The 15,961-nt window shown below is 33.5% G+C and overlaps 2 protein-coding genes across 5 annotated transcripts in view; one reads left to right on the forward strand and one right to left on the reverse strand.

Annotated features, from left to right (window-relative positions):
* Positions 1-3,360: 3,360 nt before the first annotated feature.
* The window catches only part of LOC131172662 (disease resistance protein RUN1-like), a 52,962-nt gene continuing 40,361 nt past the window's right edge, over positions 3,361-15,961 (reverse strand). For 3 of the 4 annotated variants that reach the window (XM_058134111.1, XM_058134109.1, XM_058134110.1), the window contains one exon: positions 3,361-3,744. In XM_058134111.1, coding sequence (XP_057990094.1) covers positions 3,468-3,744 — 277 coding nt within the window. In that variant the 3' untranslated portion in view covers positions 3,361-3,467. Of the gene's footprint in view, positions 3,745-4,509; positions 4,576-15,961 lie in introns of those variants that run through there. The other variant, XM_058134113.1, reaches the window with a different exon arrangement.
* LOC110642070 (uncharacterized) lies at positions 5,079-9,701 on the forward strand. The gene is made up of 2 exons (XM_058134148.1): positions 5,079-5,481; positions 7,623-9,701. Exon 2 carries the CDS (start codon positions 8,391-8,393, stop codon positions 8,997-8,999), a length of 609 nt encoding a protein of 202 aa, XP_057990131.1. The 5' UTR covers positions 5,079-5,481; positions 7,623-8,390; the 3' UTR covers positions 9,000-9,701.

The raw sequence follows: 15,961 nt of genomic DNA on the forward strand, positions 1-15,961 counted from the left end.
CTTCTTATGATACACACAACTGTCATATGAACTACGATTAAAGCCATTACGAATCATGAATGTATCAAATCTTTTGTACCACTGCCTAGGAGATTGTTTCAGACCATATAAAGATTTCTTAAGCAAGCAAACATGGTTTTCCATACCTGGAATGACAAACCCCTCAGGTTGACTCATATAAATTTGCTCATCCAACTCACCATTCAAAAATGTTATATTCACATTTAGTTGCTCAAGCTCTAGATCATGAAGAACAACCATAGCAAGTAAGACTCTAATAGAACTGTGCTTCACAACTGGAGAAAATACTTCATTAAAGTCAATCCCCTCCCTCTGAGTAAAGCCTTTTACTACCAACCGTGCCTTATATCGAGGTGCTTTAACCCTTGGACTGCCTTCCTTTTTCTTGAACACCCATTTGCAACCTACCACTTTTTGTCCCTTAGGCAATGTTACAAGCTCCCAAGTCTGATTCTTATGAAGAGATTCAATTTCTTCACTCATAGCACCGACCCACTGATCTGCATCTGAACAAGACAAGCTTTTCTATAATTGCTGGGTTCATGCACATCAACTGTCTCAGCAACTGATAAGGCAAATGCAACTAGATTTGCATATACATATTTCTGCGGTGGTCTAATCTGTCTTCTCTCTCTACAAGTTGCAATGCTATATGGTTCCTGTTGCTGTTGCTCAAGTGCATCATCTTGTTGATCATGATCTTGCACCTCATCCTCTGAATCACTGGACTGAACTGTTGAAGTATCAATATCAAGCTCCAAATGTTCTCTGACACCGTGATCTGATTCTACTATTGACTTTTCCCTCTAACTATCCAATGAAGCAGACTCATTAAATGTCACATCCCTGTTGATAATTAATCCTGAGACTTTGGATCATTGCACCACAACCTGTAGCCTTTCACTCCAGATGCATACCCTAGAAATATGCATTTTTTTGCCCTCGGCTCAAGCTTACCATCTCTCACATGAGCATAAGCAGGGCAACCAAATACTCTCAACTGAGAGTAATCAACAGGTGAACCGGACCAGATCTCAAAAGGAGTTTTGCACTCAATAGTTGTAGATGGAGATCTATTAACCAAGAAACAAGCTATATTAATTACTTCAGCCCAGAAATCCTTTCCCAATCCTGAATGTGAGAGCATGCTTCGTGCTTTGTCACAAAGCGTTCTGTTCATACGTTCTGCAATACCATTATGTTGTGGTATCCTTGTATAAGTGCGATGTCTCACTATACCTTCATTGCTACAGAATGCATCGAATTCACGATTGCAAAATTCTAACCCGTTATGAATTCTAAGATGCTTGACCTTCTTTTTTGTCTGCTTCTCAATCATCGTCTTCCACTTTACAAAGGTTGAAAATGCCTCATCTTTTGTTTTCAGAAAATACACCCACACTATCTGAGAGTAATCATCAATCAAAGTCATGAAGTACTTGGCACCACTCTTGGAAGAGATTCTATTAGGACCCCATAAATCTGAGTGGATATAATCCACTGTTCCTTTGGTCTTGTGCACTGCCTTTTTATCGAACTTCACCCTAGTCTGTTTGCCAAACACACAGTGTTCACAAAAGTCTATAGATTCTGTTTTCTGGCCGTTCAACAAATCCTGCTTGCTTAACACAGATAATCCCCTTTCACTCATATGACCAAGACGCATATGCCACAATTGAGTCTGATTCTGATTATTACTTCTAAATGCTACTGCAGCTTCCCCTGAAACTGTACTGCCCCGAAGAAAATACAATCCTGAAACCAAACTGCTCTTCATGAGTACCATAGGGCCCTTGCACACTTTGAGAACTCCATTCTCTGTATGGTATCTAAATCCATGAGAGTCAAGTGTCCCAAGAGAAATTAGGTTCCTCTTTAGTCCTGGAACATGCCAACACTCTATAGTTCTGACAACGCCATCAAACATCCTCAATTTGATGTTACCAATTCCTTCAATAGATAATGCATGATCATTGCCCATAAACACCTTGCCACTCATCTGTTTGTAAGTGACAAATCAGTTTCTGTGTGGACACATATTATAAGTAGCACCAGTATCAAGAATCCAGGAATTTTATCCATGATCTGAACTCACGAATAAAATTTCTCCAGCACTGTCATCACCATCAGAATCAATAAACTATCAACCACATTCGCAGAACTTTCTGGTTGTTTTCCCTTATTATTTTTTAACTTGGGACAGTCTCTCCTATAGTGACCTTACTCCCCGCACTCAAAACAGTTGGCCTTTTTCATTCTTGACTTAGATCTGGCCTTAGATTTCTTCCTGCTGGAAGAACCCTCCCTTGAATGTGTTCTTCCCCTGCTCAACAAACCTTCCCCCTCAAATCTTTCTCTATTGTCTAGAAATTTCTTTTTCAACTCCTTCGATTTTAGAGAATTATTAACATCGTCTAGTGAAATACTATCTTTTCCATACAGCAGAGTATCAAAAAAAGTTTAATAGGAGAGTGGCAAAGAACATAACACAATAAGGGCCTGATCCTCACTATCAATCTCAATATCAATATTCTTCAGGTCCATAATGATTGAATTGAATTCATCCTGATGGTCTTTAATGGGCATACCTTCGCTCATTCTCAGATTGTAAAGTCTTTTCTTCATATACAGGCGGTTGGTCAGCGATTTGGCAGAGTACAACTCCTCTAATTTCTTCCAATGCTGCAAATGCTAAGCTTTCACCAGCAATCTCGCGTAGGACATTATCGGTTACGCTCATGAAAATCGCACTCAAGGCTCTCTCCTTTAGATCAGCCTTCTCCGCCTCTTTCATACCTTTTGGAAAGTTATCCTTGATTGCCTTCCATAGACCTTGTAGGATTAAGGAAGATTTAATTTTAATCTTCTACAGATTGAAACTCTATCCACCATCAAACTTCTCCATCTCATACTTCGTTGAAGACGAAGCCATCTGTAAACCCTAGGTTTTACGCACAAAGCTTTGATACCAGTTTGTTATAATAAGCACGCAAATCTAAGGCACACACACAAATCGCACAATCACACAGTATTGAAAAGAGAAAAAGAATAACACAAGATTTAACGTGGTTCAACCGTAAAGTCTACGTCCACGGGCAAGACAAGAGAAAAAGTTCCACTATGATGAAAAGAGCAAGATACAATCAATCAGAACTCTCAAACCCTAATCCCAATGTGTTTCCCGAATATCTCATAACTTTTTTGTAAAGGATAGAATATTACAATATTTATACTGGTCCATACCGCGGCCTATGCCCTCCGCTACCACCACAGATCTCACTTTTTATCCCAATCGGGTCGCAGCGCGAAACTTTCTGGTCGGGTCACAATTCGAATCCATGAAAAATATATTCAAAATTCAAGCCACAAAAATAACAAACTGGTAGTACTATTTATCCTGATGTTTTCCTACATTCAAGTATCTTCACAAGCTCATTCAAGCACCATTAGGAATCGGCATAATTTTCAGAGAAAATCATCACTGAGACATATGATTCTTCAATTGTTGCCAAGAGAACTGGTGAGATCTCTTCTCCTTTACAAAGGTTTTCATCCAAGAAGGTATTGATTTGTTTTTGCTGGAAAGCATTAAAGAGATGGGAGACAAAACCATCTCGAATATCTTTGCCTCTATAGCTAATAAAAACATCATAGCTGGGACTGGTTGAAGAAGTAGAAGCCATGATAAGTGATAAAAGAAGGGTCGTGCAACTGAGTTTGAAGCTGGTAAAGAGAGCAACAACACTATAGATTAATAATTTGGCAAACTATTCTGAGACAAAGTAGAAATGATGTAAATAAAACAAAGAACGAAAATGAAGATAACTGGAAACACCATATGCACTTTCTGTGAAGGAAAATAAACTGAAGGAACCACTAGCACCAGGGACAGGTCAACATAGTAATTAGCTACAAAAAGGTACAAAGTCATAGATTTGAAACTATGCAGATATTAAAATAGCTACACAATAGAAACAAATTAAAGAAAGATATCACTTTGTCAATATCTATAAGCTTTAAATTAATAATATTGATAAGGGGAAAAACAAACAAAATAATATTGATGGAGTCATTTTTAAAATTGGGAAATTTAAAGATCTAATTTTAATTAAAAACAAATAAATTAAAAATGTAATATTAAAATTCATAAAAATAATTAATTTTTTAGTGGATTAATATGAATGAAGAGTAGTTTAGGAAAATATAAAATAAAATTTATTACTTTAATTATATTCACAATATGTTGTTAAATTATGTTAAAATAAAAGTATGTATATTTTGATGGATAGAGCATGAATTGCATATTTTAAAGAATTTTATTTTTATGATATTAATGAAACGCATAGGGACATTAACACACCCCATCACAAAATCACCATGGCAAGTTTCTCAATACACCAACTTTTGCCTTTGCAATCGGATCTCAATACGCCAAAACAAGGTCCCTGCCGGCACATGGAGCCATTTTATACAACTTCCCTTAAAGTGTAAACAACGATTGTCCATTCTTGATTGAACTTTTTCTTCCGCCTGCATTGCATAGAGTATTCCACCCTATATATTTCAACCGTTTCACATTTATTAGAATATTTTATATTTATTTATTTATTAAATGATAGTGGACAAATTTTGACCCATTCAAATTACAAAGAAAATTCACCTATATTATTCATTTCATGTTTATTATAAATTAAAATTAAAAATATTAGATTAAATGTAATAACGTGCTATTTCGATAACTTGACTTGGTTGTTTCTCTTTGGATGATTTCCACTCTTACTTGTATCCAAAGAAAAATATAATAATGTGCAAAATGTCTCTATTAGCAGAGAGAAAACAGAAGAGCCGAAGTTTAAAGAACAAGGAAAGGGATAAAGATAAATATAAATAGAAAAAAAATAGTAAAATTTAATTTTAAATACATATGAAAAATGAATTTTCTATATATCTTCATGCATACTCAGAATGCTTCAAATTTAACAAAAATTCTAAGAAACAAAACTAATGGATTAATGATAAGTATTTATTATTAAACGCAGCGTATAGAAAATGAATGGAAGTAAGTTAAAGAAAAGAACTGAGCTGACAATGCAAAATGAAGAAACGGTGCGGAGAAGCATAAGTAAAACGGTGCGTGCTGGAAAGATCTAAAGCAGAGCAAGAGATGGATTCCCGCATTTCTCAACAGATCTAACAGCAGATTAGTTACGGCTGTAGTTAGTTAGAAACCCTTCCTTGCCTTGAATTCAGCCTTGTTCTTTTCACCAAGGATGCGAAAATAAAGGGGGGAAGAGGGCGGACAGCGACTGTCCGTCGCCAACCATGACATTCCCGGCGTCAATCGCACTTCCTCGCCTCTTACTCACTTCCTCCAGCGGTCGATAAGCCCTTCTGTAATCACAATTGTAGTCGACGGACGGTTAACAGAGAGAAGAAATTGAAGTTTTGAAGCTTGAAGCTGTGAGTTTGTTTGCTACAATATCTGTAATTTTAGCCATTATTGTTAAAAGTTTTTTAATTTTTGGATTTCTACTCATTTTTGTCAACCCAATAAGTAATCCATTATTTTAGGGTTAACCATTTGATATCCGTTGGAAAGAAGCTCTAAAATTTTTTTCCCCTCACTCATCTCTCTAATGAGACTAATGTAGCCTTATGATATTAAAAAATGCCTTTCAAACTTTTTCATCCCTTTAAATATGAAAACTCAATATTTGTGGCATTAGATAAGTCTGAAATTCTGATCATGTCCTTATAGTTGCTGAGGTCCATCACTTTCAAAATTTTCAAGAGGCTGTAATGAAAGATAATTTTATCTTAATCAAAAATTTAATTAATTAGTCTTGAAAATTAAGTATGTCATGATGAAATAAGATTATTTTAAATCAGAATGGTAAATTTATTTTTATGATTTTCGTTTAGAAATTCATTTATAAGCAAATAATTAAAAAAAATTAACCATTCAATTTATAAAAATTTTAAGTTAAATTAAATATTAAATAAGGCAATAGAATTATAACAAATGAAAACCTTAAAAAAAATCTCTTAAAAAAAGTAAGCCTAAAAACAATAATATAAGTGCAGCCATATAAAACTTTAAGAAATAGGTGGGTGGGAATTTTCATGCCCAGAACAAACAGAGAGGTACACTGAAAGGAATCCTTGGGATCTGCCATTTATATCTGCTTTAAATTCCAGTTCTGCATCTGACCAACAAAGCTGCAGACTACTCACTAGTCAGTGAGTAATTGTTTTTAATGCAAAGCAACAATATCTTGGTTTGCATTATCTGCTTGCTTGTATTGCTTCTCTAATTCTTGTCCTGTGTGTGTTTGCTGAGAACTTCACTTCTCTAGTTCTCGAATTGAATTTGTTTGTAATTTTGTTGCACACACAGATATATGGAAAAAATGAAGGAGATAAATGCAACAAAGACTTTAGAATTCATTGCTCATAGAGCAATAAGTGAAAATCAATAAATGAAATTCAATAGTAAAATAAGAGATTATTTTATCGTCACAGTCATTGTCGTCTATTTCATAGTCATTGTTGTCTTTCAAGCATACAAACGGAGCTTATTTTATCCTGATGAGATCATTGGATCCTTTTATTGTCTTCTTCTTCTTCTTCTTCTTCTCTTCACTGACATGAAATTATTAATATTTTATGAGCAATGTATTGATACTTCATAGCTTGTGTTAATGGACTTGAGGAAATGCTTGTCTAGGCCAATTGGATAGCCCCATCCATGCACCATCCCATAGACTTGAATGTTTGTCATTCGCATGCGAAGAGGCTTTATATGAAGACTGAAATAAATTACACCCTTTCTTCAATGTCACGAGAACTCTAAATTTTGACTGTACATGAAAGGTTTGTATTAAAATATGAACGAGATAAAAGATTTTTCTCACATTTCTAATCTTATATTTTTGGAACAATTGATCAACTAACAATTCTGTTCCAGGGGGAGGAATGGTGGCGCATGTGATATTGTTAATTACTAATTATTGGTATTAAACTGATAAGCAAGGGACGTGGAGTGTACATGATGCTTGAAAACTGAGGCATGAGTAGGTGGCCTAATGCATAGATAATGTTTGTTGACTGGAAATAGACATTGCATTGACAGTGGTTTAGGCAGGTGGATAAATTTTCATAAGATTTTGCCTTTTAAAAAAAAAAAAAAAAAAAAAAAATTTACTGGTAGTGGCTAGACATTTCTATGATGGTGACTGATGAATCAATAAAATATATAGATTATTTGATAGAGTTCTTTCTTTGCATCTTCCTAATTCAACCTTCTTTTTTTTACTCTAGTTTTTCCAGATAATGGATGTCACCATCATAGCATACAAATAACAGGCTCTGTTCACACATAATAATATCACCGTGACTGTGTGACATCAGAATTGCTCTGTAGCACTTCTTTCAAAGTATATTGCATAGCTTTTTGCATGTTTTCTGTAATTTTGTACATAAATGACATGTATTTTTTGATATCCATTTGTTAAAATTCATTTGCTGTAAATTCCTCAGCTCACAATATTCATCCTAGTCATGACTGAAACATTTGAATGCTGCACACTTCATATATACAGGTACATGGAAATATACAAAAGCATGCGGGTAGATAAGCATCTTCAATATGATCTAACATCTTCAACTATCAAATAATCTTTTCTAGTCCCTCTCAGTGGTACCTGCTATATTTATAAATGGAATTCAACATTATGAGGAGGCATACCAACGTGGGACAGATGACTTTTTGTGTTCTTTTGCATAAAAGAACTCAATGAACTTCTGCAGGAACTTTAGTCTATGGCTGGGGTAGAGTAACCCAGTTGTAGATCCAACAATAAATCAAAAGCAAGTCCAGGAATGAGTCCAAAAACAAGCGGGTTATTTGAGGATTCTTCAAGAATAGGATTGGTAGTTTGTGTTTAATCACAACAAAATTGCTGTATAATTGAACCACACAATCCTGGATTGCCCAAGAAATTGGAGACAGGAAAAATGTCGAACTAGCCTTTATAGGTACTTGTAGATCGTTGTCTACAACATCGAACCAAGACTTTATGAAAAGAGAGTCACATTTAGAGACTTTCAAAAGTGGGCAACATAGAAGCCAAATTGACTTCCTCTCAACCAGGAAAATAAAAAGAGCTCTATGCAAGGATTGTAAGGTCATTCCAGGAGAGGCTTTAAAAAGTCAACATTAGTTAATGGTCTTGGATGTCAAGTTTAGGAACAATTTAAGTAAGGTCAAAAGAAATAGGGTAGCTTGAACAAAGTGGTGGGAGTTCAAAGGAGTAAGGCAAATGAAGTTCAAAAATGAGCTTCTCAAGTCCGAAGCATGAAAGCTGGATATGGAGGCCAATGATATGTGGCTACAGATTGCATCAAAGATTAGAGAAGTAGCTAGAAAAGTACTTGGAGAGTATAGAGGACATGGACCACCCTCAAAAGAGAGATGGTGGTGGAATGAGGAAGTACAAAAGGCAGTGAAGAGAAAGAAGGAATGGTATAAGAAATTACCTAAATGTGATAATAATGAGGCATATGAACAGTACAAGATAGCAAAGAAAAATGCCAAAAAAGCAGTTAGTCAAGTAAGAGCGCAAGCCTTTGAAAAGTTATATGAGAAACTTGGAACTAAGGAATGGGAGAAATATATTTATAGATTAGCAAGGAGAAGAGAAAAGAAATGTAAAGATCTCAATCAAGTTAGGTGCATTAAGGATAAAGAAGGAAAAATATTGGTGAAAGATGAGGATATTAAAGAAAGATGGAGAAATTATTTTGATGATCTCTTTAACAATAGTCAAATTTGTAATAGCGTGAACATAGACTATAGAACAATAGAAAAGAATGTGAATTATACTAGAAGGATTAGATCTTTAAAAGTGAAGGAAGCACTTAAGAGAATGAAAGTGGGTAAAGCCTGTGAATCCGATGGAATACCAATTGAACTGTGAAAGTGTTTGGGAGATATTGGAGTGGCATGGTTAACTAAATTATTTAATAAGATTCTAAACTCAAAGAAAATGTTTGATTAATGGAGGAGGAGTATTTTAGTACCTATTTTTAAAAATAAAGAAAACATACAGAGTTGCTCAAACTATAGGAGAATTAAACTCATGAGCCATATTATGAAGTTGTGGGAGAGAGTTGTGGAGCATCGACTACATCATGATACTTCTATCTCTCCCAATTAATTTGGCTTTATGCCCGGTCGTTCAACTATAGAAGCGATCTTTCTCATTAGAAGCTTGATGGAGAAATATAGAGATGTGAAAAAAGATCTATAAATGGTTTTTATTGATTTGGAGAAGGCTTATGATAATGTTCTAACAGATGTCTTATGGAGAGTGTTACACTACAAGAATTTGCCAGAATAGAAACTGAAATTAGAAACGGATTTATATCGGTTTGTAATTTGAAACGGATTTATATCGGTTTGTAATTTGAAACGGATTTTGAAATGGAAATTGAACAATATGAATCAAATATATTAGAAACCGATTAGCAACGGATTTAAAACCGAAATTAGAAACGGAAAATTATCCGTTTCTAAAGCATGTGCTGAAATTTGGCGGTAAATTAAATGTCCGTTTAGAAATCGCTTAGAAACTGATATCTGAAACCAATTTCGGTCGGTTTCTAATTCTTTATATTTAGAAACTGATTTCTTTCGGTTTCAAAAGGTGAGGTATACTATTTATTGAATTTAAGGACCAAATTAGAAACTGATTTTTGTCGGTTTCAATTTATTTATATTTAGAAACCGATGATTTTCAGTTTCAAAAGTTAAGGTATTTTACTTAGTGATATCTAATTCCTTATAATTAGAAACCGATTTATTTCGGTTTCAAAAATTAAGCTCTTTTGTTTATTGAATTTTAAGTCAAATTAGAAACCGATTTTAGTCGGTTTCTAATTCCTTATCATTAGAAACCGATTGATTTTGGTTTCAAATATTAAGCTATTTTGTTTGTTGAATTTTAAGTCTATATTAGAAACCGATTTTTGTCGGTTTCTAATTCATTGTTTTTAGAAACCGATTGCTTTCGGTTTCTAAAGTTAAGGTATTTTACTTATTAAATTTGACTCTCAAATTAGAAACCGATTTTGATCAGTTTCTAATTCCTTATATTTAGAAACCAATTTATTTCAGTTTCAAAAATTAAGGTATTTTGTTCATTGAATTTTAAGTCAAATTAGAAACCGATTTTATTCGGTTTCTAATTCCTTATCGTTAGAAACCGATTGATTTCGGTTTCAAATATTAAGCCATTTTGTTTGTTGAATTTTAAGTCCATATTAGAAACCGATTTTGGTCGGTTTCTAATTCATCGTATTTAGAAACCGATTACTTTCGGTTTCTAAAGTTAAAGTATTTTACTTATTAAATTTGAAGCTCAAATTAGAAACCGATTTTGGTCAGTTTCTAATTCCTTATATTTAGAAACCAATATATTTCGGTTTCTAAAGTTAATATTTTACTTATTAAATTTAAAGGCCAAATTAGAAATCAACTTTGATCGGTTTCTAATTTCTTATATTTAGAAACTGATTGCTTTCGGTTTCAAAAGTTAGGGTATTTACTTAATTCTAATATAATTTTTAATTTAATTTTATAATTTGAGTTTAATTTTTAACTTTACTTAATCTTATTTTTAATTGAATTTTAATTTTTATTTTAATTTCACTTATATTTCAACTTTATGATTTCGATTTAATTTTAGTTAAAAAAAATGAAAAATGCAAAAATTAATCTTAGCCTTTAATTTTAGACTATTAAATCATAAAGCAATAAAAATTTCCAAATTAATCTAAACCTTTTCTTTTTATAAGTCTTTTATTTTTATTTTTGTACAAACTAATTAATAATATAAAAGTTAATATATTTTAAATAAAAATAATAAATTTCAATTATAATTAAATAAAATTAATAATAAATATTTGTTAGCCCTAGCCACACAGTCGACAGTCCTCCCTTCCATCATTCATCAAGTTCTCCGCTTCTTCTCTGTTCGACCGCTTCTCTTCGGCCATTTCTCATCGGATGAGAACTTCACCTCATTCCTACAGTTCTCTTCGGTCGCTTCTTCTTCGGTTTCATCAATCTCAACACAGAATCGTTCTCAGTAATCTAGCTCATTCTTAACAGATTTGGCTCGTTCTCGTGATTAAGTCGCTCTCCAGCAGCTCATTCGCTCCAGAACTAAGGTGAGTTTATCTTGCTGCAGACTTATTTTTTTCATTTACTAAGCATTTTGCACATTAGTGGGATTGAACAATTGCCGATGGAATGTGGGTTATTGAGGTTAAAAAATTTTCATTTGTGATAAAGAATTAGAAAAAAAAAAAAATGGGACTAAACAATTGAAGCCAAAGGAATATGGGTTCTTGGGGTTAGAAAATTTTAATTTGTAATAAAGAATTGAAAAGAAAAATCTTGGACAGAATAATTGATGCCGAATGAATATGGGTTATTAGGGTTAGAAAATTTTCATTAGTAACGAAGAATTAAAAAAAAATCTTGCTTTTCAAATATTGTTATTGATAGAATCCAAAATTAGCCATTTTCAAGAATTATTCCAGGTCTTGCCCAACTACTATGCTTGTGTTTCATGCCAGAGTCCCTCTAGATGGCTGGTGAGTTTGGCTTCAGTTAATGGTGCTGGGCCTTTTTCTGTTTGGCTTAAACATAAGCAAAACTCAATCTTACTGATATAATTTAATGTGAAATGAGAATTTGTTAATTGATTAGCTGAAGTAATAAGTGCAATTTCCTGCAAGGCAAAAATTTCTTGTTGTCCTTCTAAATCTGCTTGTAGTTGAAGTCTTGAAGAAACCAAAATGTTCCTTCTTTGGTGTTATCTGACGCTTTTTTGTTGAATGGTATTTTTACACCTTTTTTGAGCTTGCTGCACAAATATGTTTGATGGGTACCTCTAATTTCTGTAGTTTTTGGTCTTTGCATGCATTAACAACGCCCGCGATTTCTCTATCTGTGCAAATCATCATTCTCTATTTTTTTTTTAATGGAAGTTATTTTTCTTGCTTGTACAGTATTGCTCTGTAGGTGTTTGTGTTTTTGCTTGAATGAGATTCATTTAAATTTATAAACAATTTTAGTATCTTTCAGACAGTTGCATTTATAGGCGTGGCCAATGGCCACATTGGTTTTGCTTATGAAAATTATGGTCGTCCAAGTGTCCAACGATGTTTTTTTTTGGGCATGGATTGGGAAGTTGGATAGTCTGCTTGCTAGCTATGCCAAAATTTGCAACTCATCTTAGATGTTCTGCTAGTGATGGATGGCTGACTGGCTTGCAGTTGCAGGTGGGGACTGATAAACAGCCAAAATAATTTAGCCATCATGGGATGAGATGGGACTCAGAAAAATAATGACATTAACTTCACCATCACTAAACTATTAACTCATTATTTCTCTTTATAATTAATATGTTTGAAACGTTCTAATTGTATTTAATTGCCCATCTGAAAGCTGGTCATTACAATTATATATATATATATAGATGTCATGATTTTCCTTGCTTCATCAAAATCTGATAAAGAGAGAGGGATTCAATTAGTTGCAGTTAGCTTTCATATCAAAACGTCCTCATCCATCAAAATTCAAAGTTAAACATGCCAAGCTAGCTTGGGCCACTTGATGAGATCATGCTCTTCAAAACAAGAGCTATAAGTAAGCAAGTTTATTATTACTATTGGGATTATGAATTTCACATTTTGAAAAAATATAAATATGAAAGGGTAAATATAGATAATTAAATTGTAATATTGATTTAATTAGTCATTTTGATGGATAAAGTAAATTAATTATTTATATAAGTTCAAATTAAAATGAATTAAATCATAATTTAATTAATACTGTCTCTAAATTTAATATAGTATTAGAGTTTGGATTATATAATTAAACTCATATTTAATTAAAAATACAAATTAATTATCAAGTGACAATAATATAGTTACACTTGCAAGGGGTTATTGAGATTATAAATTCTATTTTAGAAAAAAAATAAACATAAAAGAGATAAATATAAGTGGTTAGATTGTAATATTGACTTAATTAATTATTTTGATGTGTAAAATAATATAATTATTTATAGAAATCTAAATTCTAAACTTAACCATTATCAATTGCACATGAAGCCAGAAGTTGCAAGAAATTGTAAAATAAAAAAATAATAAAAAAAAAACTCCAATATCTGTTCCCTGGATCCACGTGTTCCTGTAGGGCTTGAATGAATGAATTGTAACACTCTTAATTTTTAAATTAATTATTTTATTATGTTTTTTAATTTTATACTATTATGCCATATAGTGTAGTTATTTATTTATTTATTTACTTTTGGGTGTTAAATTTTATACAAGAATTTACTAACATAATTTCTTCTTTTTTTTTTTTTGGAACTATAGTCTGTCTCACTCTCTTTTGGTCACTATCTCTCGTTATTTTGTCCCTTGCTTTCAGTATCACACAGGTAAGTAATATTTTAATATGGCATTTTGATTTGTAAATGCATGCATATCAATTTTTGAGGTGATAATTTTTTCTATTGTTGGACACTATTCTAGATTTTCTATATATCTTAATAGTTTCTTTTTTTTTTTTTATCAAATTTGTCACATAATAACCTTAGAAAACCCGTCCAATGTCCTACTGACAATTAATGTCAGTGGACAATGGATTGTCCTATTGGACAAATTGGAATTGTATACTCTAAATAGGAATAGGATGGATATAAATATGTATTATATATTTGTAGAAATTTCGTAACATCTCTCATTGTTCTCTGGGTGCAGCCTTTATGTTGTGCACTTGGAGAACTAATGGGAGATGCTGCCGAAATTTTTACAAATATATAACATGTCATTATCTGTCTGTTATTGGTAGAAATGATACAATTCTAATTGGGTTAGGGCCTTACCTTTCAACGCATGATTGGGGATATGATGTAATTCTGATATCTGACATATCATTACTAATATTCACTTAATTATTACACAGCTATTAGCAAAATGGGATCAGATCGGAGATGGATGTATGCTAGGTTAAAAGATGGCCTATTGACCTCATAATTCATAGAAGGTATTGAACAATTCATAACATTTGCTAAGCAACATCCAGAGTGGATGGATGGGGATAAACTGAAGTGTCCATGTAATCATCGAAAGTGTCAGAATCGTAATTATGTTGATGAGAATACAATTCGGTTACATTTGATGAAGCATGGATTTGTGTCATATTATTATAAATGGATTCTACATGGGGAACCCCGCACAAGTAATATTGATAGTCAAAACATAAATGTTATGATAGCGGAGTCTGTTCAAGAGGTTGATAATAGCACAAGCAATACATATGAGCAAATGGTAATGGATGCAGCAGGTCCTAATTTCTTTCAGGATGTAATGGAGGAGCCTCCAAATCCATCAGCTCAAAAATTGTATGACATGTTACAAGCTGCTAATCAAGAGGTGTGGCCAGGTTGTGAAAGCCATTCGCAGCTCTCAGTTGTTGCAAGGATGTTGAACATCAAGGCAGAACATCATTTGTCAGAAAAGTGTTTTGATGACATTTGTCAACTTATGAAAGAGGTGTTACCGGATGAAAATTTAATGACTGAAAACTTTTACAGTACGAAGAAGTTGGTCCAAGCATTGGGCCTACCTGTTGAGAAGATTCATTGTTGTACTAATGGATGTATGTTATATTGGGCTGAAGATAGTGAGTTAACGAATTGCAAGTTTTGTGACCATCCACGGTTCAAACGACATAGTCGAGGCTCTTCTAATTTTCAAACCTATGTCCCACATAAGCAAATGTACTACTTTCCTCTCACACAGAGATTGCAAAGATTATATGCTTCGAATGCAACAGCAAAAGAAATGAGATGGCACGCTGAGCATGACCATGAAGATGGGGTAATGCGTCATTGTTCAGATGCAACTGCATGGAAGCATTTTAATAAAACACATCCTTCATTTGCTGCTGAGGTTCGGAATGTAAGGCTAGGACTGTGCACCGATGGGTTTCAACCATTCGGTCAGTCTGGACAACAATATTCATCTTGGCCAGTCATTGTCACTCCTTACAATTTGCCTCCTTGGTTATGTATGAAGGAAGAGTATATGTTCCTAACGGTAATAGTTCCTGGTCCGAGAAACCCAAAAGACAAATTGGATGTGTACTTACAGCCCCTTATTGCAGAGTTGAAACAGTTGTGGGAAGTTGGAGTTGAGACATATGATGCATCAAAGAAGAATAATTTTAATATGAGGGTTGCGTTATTATGGACAATAAGTGATTTCCCTGCATATTCAATGTTATCCAGTTGGAGCACAAAGAGCAAGACTGCTTGTCCATATTGTAGGGGCGAGTCAGATGCATTCACATTGACAAAAGGTGGTAAACAATCATGGTTTGACAATCACCGTAAATTCTTACTAGCTAACCATCCTTTCAGACGGAATAAAATTACTTTTAGAAAGAACAAGACAGTTACAAAAAGTGCTCCCCCCATTCTATCTGGTGAGGAAATTTTAGAACAAATAGAACATCTAGGATTAATGTGTGTCACAGATATGGGTGCAGATGAGAATAACAGTTGCAAAGCAAAAAACACGGGTTGGAAGAGACGGAGCATTTTTTGGGATTTGCCATATTGGAGTACTAACATGCTTCGCCACAACCTGGATGTCATGCATATAGAGAAAAATGTATTTGAAAATATTTTTAATACTGTGATGAATGTTGAAGGGAAGACGAAGGACAATGCAAAATCAAGGGAAGATTTGAAAGAGTTTTGTCACCGACCTGAGTTAGAGAGGATATGGCAACAGAAAGTATCCTAAAGCATGTTACACATTAGACAAACAATCAAAAGCGATATTGTGTGAATGG

This window comes from Hevea brasiliensis, chromosome 14, assembly GCF_030052815.1.
Source record: "Hevea brasiliensis isolate MT/VB/25A 57/8 chromosome 14, ASM3005281v1, whole genome shotgun sequence".
Taxonomy (NCBI): domain Eukaryota; kingdom Viridiplantae; phylum Streptophyta; class Magnoliopsida; order Malpighiales; family Euphorbiaceae; genus Hevea; species Hevea brasiliensis.

What these genes read in the sequence shown, in the direction of transcription:
- LOC110642070 (XM_058134148.1), top strand. Translation starts at nt 8,391, where the DNA reads ATGGAGGCCAATGATATGTGGCTACAGATTGCATCAAAGATTAGAGAA.